The sequence below is a fragment of the Camelus ferus genome, chromosome 22 (assembly GCF_009834535.1).
Source record: "Camelus ferus isolate YT-003-E chromosome 22, BCGSAC_Cfer_1.0, whole genome shotgun sequence".
Classification (NCBI taxonomy): domain Eukaryota; kingdom Metazoa; phylum Chordata; class Mammalia; order Artiodactyla; family Camelidae; genus Camelus; species Camelus ferus.
This window is the reverse complement of record NC_045717.1, coordinates 7932223-7948803: the sequence shown is the minus strand read 5'-3', so window position 1 is coordinate 7948803 and position 16581 is coordinate 7932223. Positions and strand designations below refer to the sequence as shown.

General features: G+C 40.1%; 2 protein-coding genes across 6 annotated transcripts in view; one reads left to right on the top strand and one right to left on the bottom strand.

Moving 5' to 3' along the window:
• Positions 1-293: 293 nt before the first annotated feature.
• Positions 294-10766, top strand: C22H5orf58 (chromosome 22 C5orf58 homolog). Of its 4 annotated transcripts, XR_004314426.1 has the most exons (6): positions 4047-4105; positions 5004-5032; positions 5137-5210; positions 5954-6047; positions 7084-7251; positions 10505-10766. XR_004314426.1 is itself a non-coding variant. In XM_014563917.2 (5 exons), exons 4-5 carry the CDS (start codon positions 5954-5956, stop codon positions 10648-10650), a joined length of 240 nt encoding a protein of 79 aa, XP_014419403.1. In that variant the 5' UTR covers positions 4047-4105; positions 5004-5032; positions 5137-5210; the 3' UTR covers positions 10651-10766. The 4 variants fall into 4 exon arrangements, 1 of the variants encoding a protein (XP_014419403.1); XR_004314427.1 differs by lacking the exons at positions 4047-4105; positions 5004-5032 and adding an exon at positions 294-408; XM_014563917.2 differs by lacking the exon at positions 7084-7251.
• Positions 10767-12603: 1837 nt separating this feature from the next.
• The window catches only part of LCP2 (lymphocyte cytosolic protein 2), a 45446-nt gene continuing 41468 nt past the window's right edge, over positions 12604-16581 (bottom strand). The window contains exons 20-21 of one of the 2 annotated variants that reach the window (XM_032465117.1): positions 14888-15043; positions 12604-13320 (exon numbers count right to left, since the gene is read on the bottom strand). In XM_032465117.1, the coding sequence (XP_032321008.1) occupies positions 13198-13320; positions 14888-15043 (279 nt within the window). In that variant the 3' untranslated portion in view covers positions 12604-13197. The remainder of the gene's footprint in view (positions 13321-14887; positions 15044-16581) is intronic. The other variant, XM_032465118.1, reaches the window with a different exon arrangement.

The window sequence follows — 16581 nt, the reverse complement described above, 5'->3', positions numbered from 1 at the left end:
TCGCTGGCTGATGAAGGTGAGGTGTGGGAGTTGAGGGCAATGCCTAGAGGGAGAAAGGTCTGATCAGGATCTATGTCTTTAATAAATATGGGGTATTGCTGGGAGATGGAGGGCTGACATGATGAAATTAGAAACACATTTTATTTGGGGACAGACAAGGTTTTCTCTGATTGGCGGATCTCCGGGAATAAACAACAACTTGTGTCAAGAATATGTCTCGCTGCATGAAAGCATTTTCTAAAAAGCCAGTCGCAAAGAGTTTTCAGACAAACAGGCATAGCAAGCAACTGTCAAAGTCAGCACCATGCTGAATATCGTCAGCTTCTGTCCATCTGCTTTCTCAAAGACCTAGCCTCTCTTTTGCATTACAAGAATGTTGAAGGAAGGAGGGAGGCAGATTCTGGCACAGTAAGTGTATGTATTTATTATTTTGGACATCAGCTTGGAAAACCTCGATCTTTTCTTGGCTTCCATACCTACTAAATCTATATGCCTTCAGACTGTTTGCTTTTCTCTTCATGGTTGAAGTGTTTTGGGCATAGGGTTGGCAGATTTAGTGACTAAAAGTACAGTATTCTCAGTTAAATTTGATTCTTAAATAAATAAATGTTTAATATACTTATGTGCCATACAATATTTAGGACATATTTATAGTAACAAAACTATCTGTTGTTCACCTGAAATTCAAATTTAACTGGATATCTCATATATTCTTGGCAAATCTATTTGGGTAGTTTCCTATTTCAGAGGGAAATGTTGGCACAGAACTGTAATTCCCCCCCCCCCAGCTTTACTGAGATATGATTGGCATATAGCATTGTGTAAGTTTAAGGTGTACAATGTGATGATTTGACACATGTATATATTGTGAAATGTTTACTCCAATAAGGTTAAGTGAACCCATCCTTCACTCCACATAATTACCATTTTGTTGTTGTTGTTACTGTTTTTAAAACTCTACTCTCGTAGCAACTCTCAAGTACGTAATACAGTATTGTCAACAACAGTCACAATACAGTAACTGTACATCAGATCCACAGAACTTATTCATCTTATAACTGAAAGTTTACACCCCTTGACCAGCATCTTCCCATTTTCCCCACCACTCAGCCACTGGACACCACCATTCTACATTCTGTTCCTGTGAGTTCAGTGTGTTTACATTCCACATATAAGTGAGATCTTACAGTATTTGTTTTTCCCTGTCTGACTCATTTCGCTTAGCACAATACCCTCACAGTCCATCCCGGCTGTCACAACTGGCAGGATTTTTACATAAAGTCATTTCTTAATCAGAAATAAAAACATTTTAGTTAATGTAGTGAGCAATGTGGATTTTTGTTGATAACCTCTTTCTAAAGTTCAGAAGTGCTTCTTTCAGAGACAAAGAAAATGGCTCTCTCCCATGTAACCTCAGCTGCTTGTAGAAGACGGAAGGCAGGGAAGCCAACTTTCACTTCAGATCTTAGTGGCAGAAGCCTTGCATGCGCTGTCTTGCTTCATTTATGTGACTGGCTATTGGGAAAGTACTGCTGATTCTAATGCAGCAGGATTTCCTTCATCTTTTGGACACTAGTCATGCTCTGCAGGTAGTAATCCAAGCATGTGCTCGCTGTCTCCTAATTTGTCTACACAGGGGTTGTAAAAGGGATGTGCAGAAGGGAGTTGATGCTCCAGCCAGAAGCCATCCCTAGGCACGAAGACCAACAGGAATGGTTTAATTGACAATGAGCAGGGGGAGGAGGGGAATGGGACCTAGTGGAAGACGTGAGATAATTTACTCAATTTGTTTCCCTGGAAATGAAGACTTTATGCCAAGGATTTGTAATAAAACTAATGGAGGCACTCACACCCAGCTCCATAAAATGCTTAATCACCTTGTTCTGTAACAGCTTTTCTCTTTATGGGGGAATTCACCAGCTTTTTAATCTCCTTTATTTGATTAACATTAGAATCAACAACTGCAACCAGTGTCATGTTTCAGGAAAGTGTTGTATTTGCAGACTAATTAAGGAAGATAGATTTTTTTTCTTTTAGGGCCTCATCTATAATGGTCTCAAGCCTTAAGCAGCAGATTATACTTTGAAAGTCTTGTTTTCTTAGGGGAAAAAAAAAGACCATATCTATAGCTACTCAAGGAAGAAAAACACTACAATATGTAATCATCATCATTCCGCGACATTTTTTTTGGAGGAAAACACATTATTACAATCTATCTTTTTCTGAGTTCAGATCTCTTTTTCCCTCTTGTAACACTTATTTAAAAAAGTCTTTAGATTTTATCAAAAGTCCTGTGAACAGAATTTTAATCTACAAGTATTTGAGCAGAAGTAGGTCCTACAAACCCTACGGACCTTGTGAGTGGATTCAACATGTTTGGGACAGTGCGGCCCCAGAGAAACCACATCCCACTCAGCCCCAGCCCTCATTATCACTTGATTTTCAGGATTTTTGGTCTTAACACTATCTCAGCCCACCTACATTTTTCACCCCACTTCTCGAAAACACCCTCTTTTCTCCAGCTGTTGTGTGCATCTAGGCGGAGTATCCAAACACACATGTGGACTCATGCAGGTCTGAGGTGCAGTTTTCACTAGTCTGCATCAATTAAGGGGAGAAAAAAAAAAAAAAAGACAGATCAGTGAGATTTTGGTTCAGGTAGTCTTATCCTGAAATTATTATGATCTTACTTCTTTTTCTTTCTTCCTTTTTGATGGTAAATTACCCCTGCTTTTATAAAACAGTAGTGGCAGCTATTTTTGTTTTGTTAATGTCCTTAATTCAGAAAATCAATGTTGCTCACATTTATTTTGGTCACTCCACATTTGTATGCTTGTGTGTGTGTATTAGCGTATATGAATTCAGGATCAATGATCTGTGAAGCCCAAAACATTTCGAAGCCGTGATGTACTCATTTATATCACATTTCAAAAGATGATATCCTGGTGTGGGAGACAACTTGGTGCAATGAAAAGAACAAAAAGGGATCTGTGCTTGGGACTGAATCTGGTTCTTGTGGGCCCTAAGCAGGCACCAAGCTCTCTGAGCTCAAGCTTCATTTAAAATGTTAAGGTAATAATATAGGGCAACCAATCATAACAGTGGCCCAATAATGAGAGAAATTTAGAAAACACTGACCTCGCTCATCCCTCTCATAAGAAAACTGAGATTCAGAAAAAGGATGTTACTCTTCTCCATGTTACTGATGCTCAGTCCTCCTATGACCCTGGTCATCTATCAAACTCTGCATCAGACAACAAATTCTAGTGTTAAACTGAAGGTAATTGGACACACACACACACACACACACAAAACAGACTATGGGCTGAAGGTTGCTAGGAAGGGACTGGTTCAAGAGGCTGGTGTATGTTATCAGGGAGACTTAGAGAAAGCAGACTTGCATAGAACCTGATGCTGGAGTCCGTCAGGTCTAAGGCAATTTCCGGGGGGGGGGGGGGGGGGGGATCTGAGAAAATCTTTGAGTCAGCTACACAGAGATTCCTCTTGGAATCCAGCAAAGATGGCTTGTATCCCAACTTCCCTATTTGGCAGGAAACCAGTGTATACCTCTCAGCTCATCCGTACAGGTTTATAGGAATGATAACAGCTAACATTTACGGGGCACCTCTTCTGCCAAGCCCACTGCAATGCATTATTTTATTTAAAACTCAAAAGAAGACAAGAAAGCAGCTACTACTATCTTTATGACAGCTGAGGACAGCTATAGCTAAATTAGCACTGGAGTTGAATTCAGGCCCACGCAGTTTCAGTACAGTCAATCCACACTCAGTGATGTGAAAATTAAACACAAATAAGGGCTATAAAGCATTTAGCACAGTGCCTGGTACAGAGGAGCAAAATCTCAGCTCCTTCCCACCCATCCTCTCTGCCAACGCGGCAGTACCAGTCACTTCCAGACTGGCATCCAGAACCTTCTCTGAAGAGGCCTGGCCTGGGACTACAACTCCCAGGGTGCACCAGGCCGAGAAGCTGGCCAATCAGGAAGCCCGGTCTCGCTTCCACAACCGCTCTTCGCCCATAACGGCCAGCACTTTGCGGTTGGCAAGGCGGGTATCGAGAGGGTCGGGCTGTGGGGCTGGTCAGGGTTAGTCGGTTTTAAATAATCCTCAGTCGGTTTTGGTGTGTGGCGTCGGGGTGAAGGCTGCTGACGTTTCCAGGCTGCCCCGGGCTCCATTTTCAGCCGCCGAGCGGGGCGGCCCGGTTCCTCACGGGGCGGCCCGGTTCCTCACGGGCGGCGGCGTCGGTTGGGTGGAGAAGGGCGGTTGGCTGGGCGGCTCCAGGCAGGGCCGATGGGCACGCGGGGAGCGTTTCGTGTTGTCCTGATCCGGTTTGGGAGCATGAGGACTGTAGACATTTCGAGGCTGCCTTCGGCTCCGCCTTCAGGCCCTTGGCTGCGGTTGGGTGGGCCGCCCGCACCCTGCAGGCCCCAAGACTGGGGCTCCTCACTGGTGTCAGTTGGGCCGGGTAGGGGGGGTTGGCCTTTAGAAGGAAAGCTTGGGGGGTTAAATAAGCTCTCCTCACGGGGAGCGGCTGGCCTCCAGGCCTCCTGCTCGGGGTTAGCGCCCTGGTTGCATTGGTCCCTTCACGCTGTGGTATCCTGGCCCGCCCACCCCTCTCCCTTGCCCCTGAGCCTGGCCTCCAGTTCCCGCGTCCTGCGGAAGCGCTGTTTGACCGGCTTTCCCGTTCTCTTAGGGGTGCCCTGATGAGCTCCCTGGGGAAGGCTTGCCCAGCTCTGGCCGCGCTCTGGCCCTGTGGGGTCCGGCTGCCACTTTGACCTCTGCCCTCGCCTACCTAGGGCCACTTGGGGGCCCTGGGTAACCCCTCAAGAGTGGGGACGGTCATTTCTCCATCCATTCAGTTTGTACTTTCCTCTTGGTTTTTAATTTAATTTTTACATTCATTTCTTATCTTTAAGGGTTTTTTTTAATTGCACCATCCCCATCCCACCCCCTTTATTTTTTATCGTCTTTCTTTCCCCTCAGACCTGGATCTTTTGCTTTGCCATACCCAGGTAAGATAGCTGCCATTTCGTTTTCAGTGCCTGGGGGCTTGTAAGTGGATGCAAAGTGTATCTTATTCATTGTCTGGAAATCAGACAATTTATTTCCTTTACAGTGGCTCTGAAGCGAGTGAAATAGGATACATTTCTCCGACTCAGGGAGAGGCAGAGGCAAGGAATTGATTTCAAGGTTAGTTTGTTTTCACTATTTTGGACAGGCAGCCTGACGCGAAACTGCCCACCTTCCTCATTGCTGGAGCTGGATACTCTAATTGTGGTTTATTTTTTTCAGGTTGAATGGGTAAAGTTAGTTGCTAGTGAATCACCTGGGAACCTCTCTATACATTTATATCTGACACAATTGGTTAAATATACGTACTGTGTGTATAACATAGTAATGTGAATTTACACATTTCAGCTAAATTAGAATGTGTGTTGCCCTAACTCTCAAAGCTAAAGTAGAAGTGGTCATGTTGCCAAAGAATTATAACTGAATCTTGTTTTAAGCTTGACTGTGTACTTAAAGGAATCATGTACAGACCCTGTCATTCAAGTGTAAGTTAGAAAAAGATGCTGACTTATGTAAACAAAATTAGAGAAGATCTTATGTGAGATTGCTGAATTGTAAGATAGTTTATAAATGCTGAGGCTTTCTGTAAAGGGGACACCTGCATTTCCATTGTAAGGGCCCTGTCTTGTGGATATGGTTTGATTAAAGAAGAAAGCTCATCCTAGGAATTCCAGTTAGAGGTGTTTTCGGTCGGAAGAATATTAGCAAGTGGGTGCCTTCCTATGTTAGAATTCCAACCGTTTATAGAAGGTATAATTTCACAAATACATGAGTTCTGAAATAACAGCTTTCCCTTTTATAAATACTGAAAATTTAAGTATTTTAAATTTTATATTTTGTTTTTGTTTCTCTTTTAAAATCAGATGTATAATAATAATACTACTGAACATAAGCTAAATGTGGAAGCCATGATTAAAAACATTAACACAATTTCTTTGGAGTTAAAGAAAATGAAAGGTAAGTATGGAATCCCTAAATTAAAGTATTTGCAGGTTATTGTTTTAAAATACAGAGTAGGGTCAATTTGTGCTTCTACTGGGGTGGAACTGATTTTCCCCACAAATTAAGATTTCTCTTATTTCTTAAGAAATGTTCATACTATAATATAAACTAGATCTCTAAAGATGTATTATGTTGGAGCAGTGACCTGGGAGTTAGCAGATTTGAATTTTCATCCCTGACACTATAAAAAGCTTATGATACCTAAGTAACTTCTCTAAATTTACTCCCCTTCTTTCCCTTCAGCAAACTATTGCACAACAGTGTCACAATCTGCAAAATTCAGTATCTTTATCCATTAATCCTTACTAAATCCATAAAGTTCCTTCTAAATCAAAACTTAAAAATTTGTTTGATTATGTGAATTGATGGTTCTAGTACGATTAGACCTTACGGGTCATGATGTTTAGTCACTCACCTCACAGACATATTCTGCAGTTTTATCCCAGGCATGTAAAATTTCCATGATTGACTATTTCTAGGCATAATCTGTTCTTGACAAAATATTTCCTATGTTGGGAAACTCCTCATCTCACCAGTCAGTCTGTTCTATCTTAGACAGTTCCTCTTCATGGATTAGCTGAAATCTATTTCCCTTTTCCTTTCACTCATTGGTCCTATTTCTTATCTATCAAAACCACTGCATATGTAGTTGTTATTCTTATCACAACTCTTGATATTTGAAGACAGCCTTTGTGTCAGTTATGAGACCTTCAGCTGCAAGTAACAACATACCAACCTAACATGGCTTAGATGATGAAGAATAAGATCTAAGGTTGAGCAGCCCTCAGGGTAATTCAGAGTTTAAGGACTTCACCACATACTTGGTTCTTATCATTTTTCTGCTTTGTTATATTTACTCGTTTATCACTTCTCATGGTCATTACCTGCAGACATGACCACTGTACAGACACTATCTCTGCCTGTGTCTCGTTATATAAGCCTTTCCCCAGATCCTCTCCAGCACATTTCCCCCTTTCCTTTCCTTGGCCAGAGTTACATCACATGCAGATGTCTACAGCAGCCACCACCAAGGGGAGTGGGACTGCCAAGACCAGTCCGGACCAGTCAGCACTTACTCCTGGAGCTGGGGAGAAGATCACTTCAAACGCAATCAAGTTGTGCCCCAAGGAAGAAGGGAGTGACTGTTAGGCACTAAATAGTGAGTGCCTGTTATGCTTTTTCTGTGTTCTCCCAAGGGTAGCGTTACCCAGACCTTAAACTGGGAATGCTGCTGTCTCAAGAGATGTTAATAGAGGGTGTACAGTGAAAACGGAGTCCGTGTATTAATGGTCAGATAAGCTTGGGAAGGACTTTAATGCTACTTAATCCTCTCACAGATTCACAGTATATATTAACAAAAGTTCTAAGGAATCTGATAGAAAGGACTCAGGTTAGCTTTGTTTAATTCACCGTCTCTCAGAACCAATCTCAGCACTTCAGCAAGGACTATCTTTCTAAAATGTAAGACCTCTTGAGATCAGGCCCCTGCCTACCTCTTCAGTCTGCTACCTCATTCTTTATTCCCTGCATGTTCTGTGCTCCAGCTATACTGAACTGTCTGCATATCTACACATTTGCTCTTTTTTTTCTGTCTGTGCGTTAACACATGCATCTCCTCCTGAAATGCCCACTGTTGCACCCCCACCTCCACTTCACCAGGTTAAGTGCTACTTATTAGTCATGGTTACTTACACTAGGAAACTTTTTTTAAGCCAGTATGTTATCTGTTCTACCTTTTCATATCACCTATCACACTGTACTGTAATTGCATTTTACTTACTTTTCCTATCCCTGCTCGTCTGTAAGCTCCTTAAGGGCATTCCTGGCACTTAACACAATGCCTTTATATGATAGGTTCTCGGAAAATATTTATTAAATGAATAACTGGTTCTGGATGCTTGCACTCATTTAAAACAAACAGCTTTAGATTCCTCTCAAATTTGATCATCTGACTGTTCTAGTTTGGGGATTATTCTTTCATGAAGTGAATTAGAATAGATATGATCAGTGTGTTTCTGAAAAGTTGTGGGGTAGGGCAGGCAGTGAGGCTACAGGAGGCTTGTAGAGCTGGACTAGGAAGGTAGACTCCTGGCAGATGTGGAAGATTAAACGAACACTCTGTTTACCTCCACTTTTACCCCCAAATAAGAATGTCAATAACTAGCACCTATAGTATTTACCATGATCCAGATACTCTTCCAAGAGTTCTGCATAAATGGGCTCAATCGTCATAACAATTTTATGAGGTAGGAGATATCACATTGGCATTTACAGATACGGAAACAGGTACAGAGAGGTTAACTGACTTTCCTAAGGTTTCACAGCTAGTCACGGGCAGACCTGAGATTTAAATCTGAAGTCCCACAAGTTGAGGGAAAGAGTAGTACTGAAAATAATTAAGACAGGGTTTACGTATCGAGTTATAAGTCTCCCAGCTTGCTTTCTTGGCTACAAAACAGTAGCAGCTAGATTTATACCCTCAAGCTCTCAGGAATTCATATCAGCATAAGAGAAAAGACCTAAAGATACTGATAACAGGTTTCTCCAACAAAATACCCAACCAGATCACCCCACAATATTGACTGCCATGGGCAAAGAACTTCCAGTTGTCTTTTTAGTACCGTAGTCTTAAATATGAGCAGACAACTATGGAAAACAGATATTTGAGGCAAGCATCTAATACAAAAAGCAGAGGCAAAACCAATAAATAGATTCAATTAACGAAGAAACAGATTATGAAGAGAGACAAAAACTCCAAGAAACTATCATTAATACCCACAGAGAAGTAAGAAAAGAGTCTGTGTTTATGAAGAAGGAACAGGATCCTCTAAAAAATATGTAGAGAACAAAATTAAAGTATGATCATAGAAATAAACTCTAGAGAAAGATTTTAAGATAAAATGAAGAAAATTCCCTTGAGTGTAGAATGAAAAAGTAGATGGAAAGTTTTAGGGGGAAAAAAGTTCCAGGATTAGTCTTAAGTCCAACACCCAGTGAATAGGAGTGTCAGGAAGAACGAACATAGACAGTGCATGAGAAGGGGTCCGTTAAAGACATCATCTGAGGCATTTTTCCAGAGCTGAAGGATATGACTTTTTTATAACAAAAGAGCCCAACACAATAAATGAAAATAGACCCGTACCAAAATACAGCCTAATGAAGTATCAGCACACTGGCAGGACAAAAAGATTCTTGGATCTTCTACAGAGAAGCAGAGAGTAAGAATTAGACTTGTGTGAAATGTCTCAGTAGAAACACTGGCAGCTAAAAGAAAGGACATCTTTGGAAATCTGAAGAAACAAGATGTCCAGCCTGGATTTCTACAGCCAGTCAATCTGTTAGCGTTAGTGTAGAGAGAGAGGTTTCCAGACATGTAAATTTTTCCCCTTCTCAGAAAGTTCCTAGGTTGTATTCCAGCAAACAAGGGAGTAGACCAACAAGAGAGGGACATGATGTTCTGGAAGAAGGCGCTTCACACGAGGAGGGGGTGAAAGGGAGCCCTAGGATGATGGCGAAGGGAGTTCCCAGGATGTGCACGGTCATAGCTGTCCGTCCAGACCAGAGCGGATGAGAAGACCAGGAGAGGAGAGGCGCTCAATAATAGAAGTGAAGGCTTTGTTTACTGAGAGGAGATTTACCCAGCTGTAGAAATGTGAGATAGATTCATGATAATCAAGCAATGAAAAAAAGGAAACAGTTATTAACTGGGGTTGGGTGGTACCTTACAGAAAGGGAAATGTCATGCAAGACTCAGCTGTAAAGAATATATAATAAAAAAATTTAAACTAACTATTGAGCTAGGAAAAATTGTACTCAACTACACTGGGAGAGTCGGGGTGAGTGAAAAGAGCTATGTCTTAATCTTCTGTGGTCAGAAGCAGATAGATAATGCCTAAAATTGAAACAGTATGCATTTCATTCAGAGAGATGGAGGGTAAATACTGCCCCCCCACAAAACAAAACAAACAAAAACTCAACACAGAAAAGAACCATAAAAGCAACAACAAAAAAATGAGTTCCAAAAAAGGTAAAAGTGGTTGCCTCTGGGAGATAGAACAGCTATTTTTTGTAACATACCTTACTTGATTTTTTATACTATGTGCATGTATAACAGATACAAGTAGTAAATAAAAATGTATAATGTCAAATTTGCATAAATCAAATCTCAATTTAGTAAGATAGCTAACAATTTGAGCTAAAGAGCCCTTATGGTAAGTTTTTACGTCATGCTTATCTCATAGTACATAAATTTGACTTTAAGTCAAAATGGGGCACATCTAAATTGTGGTTTGATGAATAATCACTAAAAGAAAACTAAACTAACAATTAGGAGATAGCTACTTAAAGTAATAGTAGTTGCCTCTGACATATGTGCTGCAATATAGTATTTTCTGTTTCCTTGTTTTACACAGAGCTCTCCCAGTTACGGCTTTGTGACCTTACCCTACATTTCAGTCGTCCTGTGAAGACAGATGACTTAAAGGACACAGAAAGAGACAGCCCCCTCTCTGAAGAGTCTAAGACGTCAGATGTATCCCTTGCTTCTAACAGTTTTTAAATCTGACTTTTATTTGTTGTGGATTTGTAACTTTTATTTTTGAATTAACTCCTATCTAGGAGAATTGAGTTTACTCATATATTTAATATAATAAAAAAATAAAAATAATATGTTGAGTTATAAATAATCATTTCATGTTCTTGAAGGCTGTTTTTTTCTTATTTTAATGTTTCGACGAATGGCTACCTTATTTCACTAATGGCAAGAGTATGACACAGGAAATTGGCCACGGGGCACTGCTTATTCTTTACCCTATGCTTGAATTTGGCTTAGGGTGAAGGAGAGCTACCAAATTATAAATGTATGGTATGAGTTTATATTAATCAGATGTCTCCTGGTAGCAAGTGCCAGAAGCGACTCAAGCTAGCTGAAGCATTTATTGGGTCTTGTGACTTGGAAGTTCCCCGTTGGGGTACATTTTAGGGCCTTGGCTAATTCTGGTTCTATCCTGATTCTGTTTCTGTGCACTGGCCTCATCCTGTCCTATTAAAAGGGTGGTTTCCTCCATATGAGAGGTAGAAGGGGGTCCATGTATGGCAGCAGGCAACTCCAGGTGTACAGCATTACCTTTTGGGGGCCCCAGAGAAAGAGAGATCCTCTGTCTCAGTCAGCCTTTATGTTTAACATTCTGGAGAAGGATCCTGGTTGGCCCAGCTTTGATTAAGATGCTTATCCCCAGGCAGGGTCCTGAGCAACTGTGCTTGGTGAGGTTGGGGTCATACACCAGGTCTGTGGCCAAAGGAGAGGCCCCACAAAAGGAACAGAGTTGCCATGGCCTGAAGAAGGGGAGAAAGAATGCTAGTCATGGAAACGTCAGGTACTCAACACTGATTGTACTGATTGCAGTGGAACAGTTTTTAGTTTTAGGATACTTTTATTTCTGTCCTTTTCCACCAAAGGAAACTTAAACTTTTGTTTACCTTGTGAACATAATTCACTACCAAATAGTTGCTTTGAGATCTATCATTTGCTCCATTTTAGATGTTTTTTTAACAAAGTGTAGAATACCGTGAAGCAAGATACAAGGTCAGCTCACTCCACAGCAGAACCTGCAGCGTTTTCTGTCCTCGTTACCCAGCACCTAGCTCAGGGTTTCACACAGAACAGGCACTGAAATGCTTGTTGAATATCCTGTTGAGTAAACATGTAAATGAGTGCAAGGTTTTCAGCTTCAGAATTCCTGATTCTAGACCCTAAATTGAGAACTTCTGATTTGTAAGGATGAAGTTTTGTGAAACATTTTTATCATTATTGGTTAAGTCTCCACATAGTTGTTACCTTAGCAAATCATTTGTTTTAATTAGATGACATCCAAGATCCCTTTCAGTGTTCTGTTAGCTCATGAAAATGAAAATGTGAGATATTCTTTGTGACTCAGAAAATTATTATCATAGGTTAAACAGAGAAGCCAGAAAGTTTTGTTGTTACTAAGAGTTGTGGAATAACAACCAGGGCCCCAAGAGGGAAAACTTAACTGAATGCAAGGTTTTTGTTTTGTGAAATGACTAGTACTTCTTGTTAAGTGAGTTACGTAAGTTGAAGGAAAGAAGTGAATTGCTTTGAAGGATTTATTGAGCCTTTTGAGGAAAGATGAAGAGAAGGGCTTCATGACAGCTGTCAGTGATGAGGGATAAATATAGAAGAAAAGTATTTAACTGGAAAGTCTGATCAAATTTTTCTGTGTATACATGCATTGATCTTTCATCTTCCCATGAAGACTTTGGTAAAATCTACATCATTTGATGATGCTTTTGGAGTTGGGTGGGGTGGAGGAGGTGAGATGTGGGTGTCGGATAGGATGAACTTAAACCCAGGTGTACTTGACGCCAAAGCGTCATCTCTAAATTTAAAACGTTTTCTTTTTGTATTCGTAGCTTATGTTTGCTTTAAAACAGAAACATAATAGTATGAACTAAATAAAGTCAATAATACTGTTTTAGAAACCCAAAAGTAAAGCAAAAGGCAAATTCATTTTAATTCCAAGAAGTTATCCCAACATAACATTTTATCTTTTTCATAAAAAAATACATAAAAATCCCCCCAGCAAAAATACCAAATAGGAAAGGAAATACTTTTGAAACTCCTTAAACTGGGAAACTGAATTTTAGTAATTTTCAAATTATTCATATAAAACTGATGATTGCCTTTGACTGACATAAGATCATTTTTATGTGTTACCAAAAACTATCACCATATCAGTGTTTCTAAACTTGCCCCAAATTATTTCTGTTGCTGTGCAAACTAATGTACTTGGAAATGGGTATTCTAAAATACCCATCTTTTTAAAATGAATTATTACAGTGCATTACTAGACTTCAAGTGTGAACATTATTATTCATGCACTTTACAGACACTGAAGAAGAATAAATAAATTATGGGATACTTGACAGTCTTCATTTCAAACACCTTTTTAAGCGAAAGGAGAAAACCCTTGTGTTCGTGTTGAGGGGTCAATTCAGTCGTAAGTGTCTGACGGTTCACCAAGATTGACTGATCTTCCTATGCTGGCGACAGGCAGGAGGAAGGCTCGTTTGCTTGGCTGACTTGCTAGGGATAACCTGCAGAATAAGTCAGTGTGCACTGGTATCTGGAGCCTCGGTTTTTCCCATCAATGAGCAGAAGGGGCATTTTCCTGAAGTAGTCGATAATATCTGACACAGACAGAAAGTCCTGAAAAATTCAAAATAGGGAGATAAATCAGCATGGGAATGGGTAGCATGAATTTCACTCTCAGTTTTTTAAAATCTATGTAATATCCTACCTCTTGAAGTATGAAGATTATAAGGAAAAAACATGTAAAATTTGGCAAATATTTTAATGATTTCTGCTATAAAACTTTGAAAAAATAACTCCTCACCAACATTGAGCAAACCATGGATTAAAGACAAATATGTGTGTGTATATATATATATTTTTTAATTTCAGACGGGGGTTATATATATGTACTGCAATCTAATTATGATAGCTTTATCTTAGGATCGTTCTATTTGTGGTTTGGTTTTGGTTTTTGTATCCCCTTTCACTCTAAGCCACAAATAATAGGAAGTATAAGGAATCAGGAGGTCAGACAGCATCCCTGGTGTCTAAGATGATACTGTAACATGGCATAATAGTTCCTTCATGATCTCTGCTGTGTCCCCACTGCCACCTCCACACTCACAAGAGCTCTGTAGCCAAGTCTCTGCATTCATTACCCAAATCACCCTATCCCTAATGGCCAGACTGGGCGCCCCCACCCATCCATCTAGACACGGGTCGGAAGTCACCTAGGTACCCCAGACAGAGCTATGCACTTCGTGCATGACAGATCTGCTCGCTGCCTCCCTCCAGGGCAACAGCAGTGAGTGGTTTCTATTTGTGTTCCCACACGAGACCAAGAGAAATCCTGGACGACAGACAGGTCCGCTTCCGTAGGCCCTTATGCAGCTCTACCCACACTGCACCAGCGATTCAGCCATTCGGCCAAATCGTGTGTTTTCTTCTACTTGTTCACATTATCATAACTTGAAAATATTTGGAGTAAAGTCGAAGTTATGCCTGAGTTGTTTCTCATTCTAGAAATGTTTGAGTCAGCTGATCTTCCTCCTAGAACTTTAAACTTAAAGAACATGCTTGGGGCAGTAAATTAAGTTGTAGTTTCCTTTGGAAAAAGCAGCCCTGAAAAGTTTCCTTCACACCAGTGCTGATTACTACCCAGAAAGTGACTAGCATACACCTTGGCAAAAGAGAGGAAAATGTTTTCAACAATTTGGCCACCTTCATTGGCCAAACCTCCATTTTTAGTAAGAAATGAGCCCAAGTATCTAAATAATTACCACAAAAATTCTATTTTTCCCTTTTTTTCCCAGATGTCTGCTTAAGATACAGCTTTATAAACACACTGTAATCATACATGAAAATTATGTCACAGAGATGAATGATAGAAGGGACTTGCCTTTGACATCATCTAACTGGATTTTTAAAAATCTAAATGTGAACATATATTTTTTAAAGTTACAAAGTGATTTTAGACTATTTGGAATAAAATATATGAGGAAAAACTCTGTGGCAGAGGTAGATACTGTTAATATTTTACTTCCTTCCAGTAAATGAAGGGCTTCACTAATGTGACTTAACTCTAAAGTTGCCCTGCAGTATGGACCCCACAAAGAACGCTACAGCAAGCTTCCATGTAGGTAGGTATGCAGAGGGGCATAAATAGAGAATTAGGGGGAATTTTACAACTAGAAGTCCTTACCTCTTTCCCTCGGAGCCCAGTTCCCAGCAAGTAAACTTGGCTTTCCTCCTGATAACGGATCTGGATGTTGTAAACTTTATCTTTGTACAACACCATGAGGACGTATGGATTGGTTATTGTTTTTTTAGAGCTGTCTCTAACCAGAAAAGTGCCATCCTAGAAGGATAAATTCTTGTTATTATGGGAGCAGCGAAAGTCAATACTTCTGTTGCCTGTAAGAGCAGCAGACAAGCCTTCAGGGATCTGGAAACCTACCAGTTGACAATTCAGTGAGCATTTAGTTCCCCAACAACTTCAGTCCCATGTGTCATGGATTTCTTGGTTGTCAAGAAAGAGGCAGCAGAGATTATATCAGAGAAATTTCTAAATTTCAAAGAAACCTCTTTGCAGTCTCTTGATGAAAAAGGAATCTCTTTCTCAGTAATAAAACAAATAGGTGGTTGAGTGGATAAAGGGCGAACAAAATAAGGACTTTATTGATTAACTAAAGATACGTCTTCCCACTCCTGAGAGTGAACTCCCTAACCCTTTCTTTTGAGAGCCAAAGTTATAAAACAGCCAAATGCCTAAGAAATTTACCAGTTTTAAAACCTCACGGTGTCCAGATACTGTGTCTCATCATCCTACACCTGAACAAAACCCAGTGTGGACCATCTGTGTCCTTATCACCCTTTTTTCCTGAAATTTACCAAAATAATGTTGTGATTTGTCCTGTACTTTAAAATTTCATTCCATAAATTATTGCTACATAATAGTCATACAGTAAAGATCTAATATTAAAATAGAATGAATTAGGAAGGACCCATTTAAACTACTCTGTCCTCTGTGTATTGAATCAGGATGGTTTTAAAAAGCCAACAGTTGGCAAAAAATAAATGGCTTTCCTTTTTTCTTTTTATTTCAAGTTGGTTGAGTAAATTCTAGTCAGAACATCTCTGATGAACAAATACACCTGTGGACAAGTGATTCAGGGCCCTGGCTTCACTTTAGAATTTCAAGTTTTGAAGACTACCAGAGTCCACACAGCACCCCTGATTAATTAAATCAGAATCTCTCCAGGCGAGACCAGAATCCGAATTTTTTTAAGGCTCCCCAAGTGACTTAAATGTGGATCCAAGCTTGAAAACTACAACTGTAGCCTCGAGAAGTGTAAGATATGAAAGATGAAAGCTTTCTACTTTCCTACCTCTGATACATTGATTTAAGGCTAATGTTCAGTACCAGGAGACAGGAAGTCCCATTTAAGACCTTTATTATAAAAAGACAGCTAGAAATTTCTAGGGGAAAGGACAAAAAGTTGCTGTTGTCTCTCTCAATATGGGTCCTTTCACATCGATATGGATGGCGACTATGTATTAAGAGGAAGATGGGCTGGTAAGATGTTGGAAATTTGGGGGAAAGAGAGTCTCCTTTTGAAGCTATTTGATTCCTGTGAAAAGATGGACTCTTTCTGTTGATAAAAAAATCTAAAATTCTGCCAGCCAAATGACTACCTTAATTTAGATTTTTTTCCCCAGAGTCATAGGAATCATTGCTATGGATGCTGGTCAGTGGGAAGCTGGCACTAATTGGTCCCCTTGGTATCCCAGCATGACCAGCACCTAACAGAATTTCTAACCCATAACTGGTGCTCAGTAGAAGTCAGTTCCCTTTTTTTCTTCCATTAATATTTATAAGTACTTAAAAATAAATTT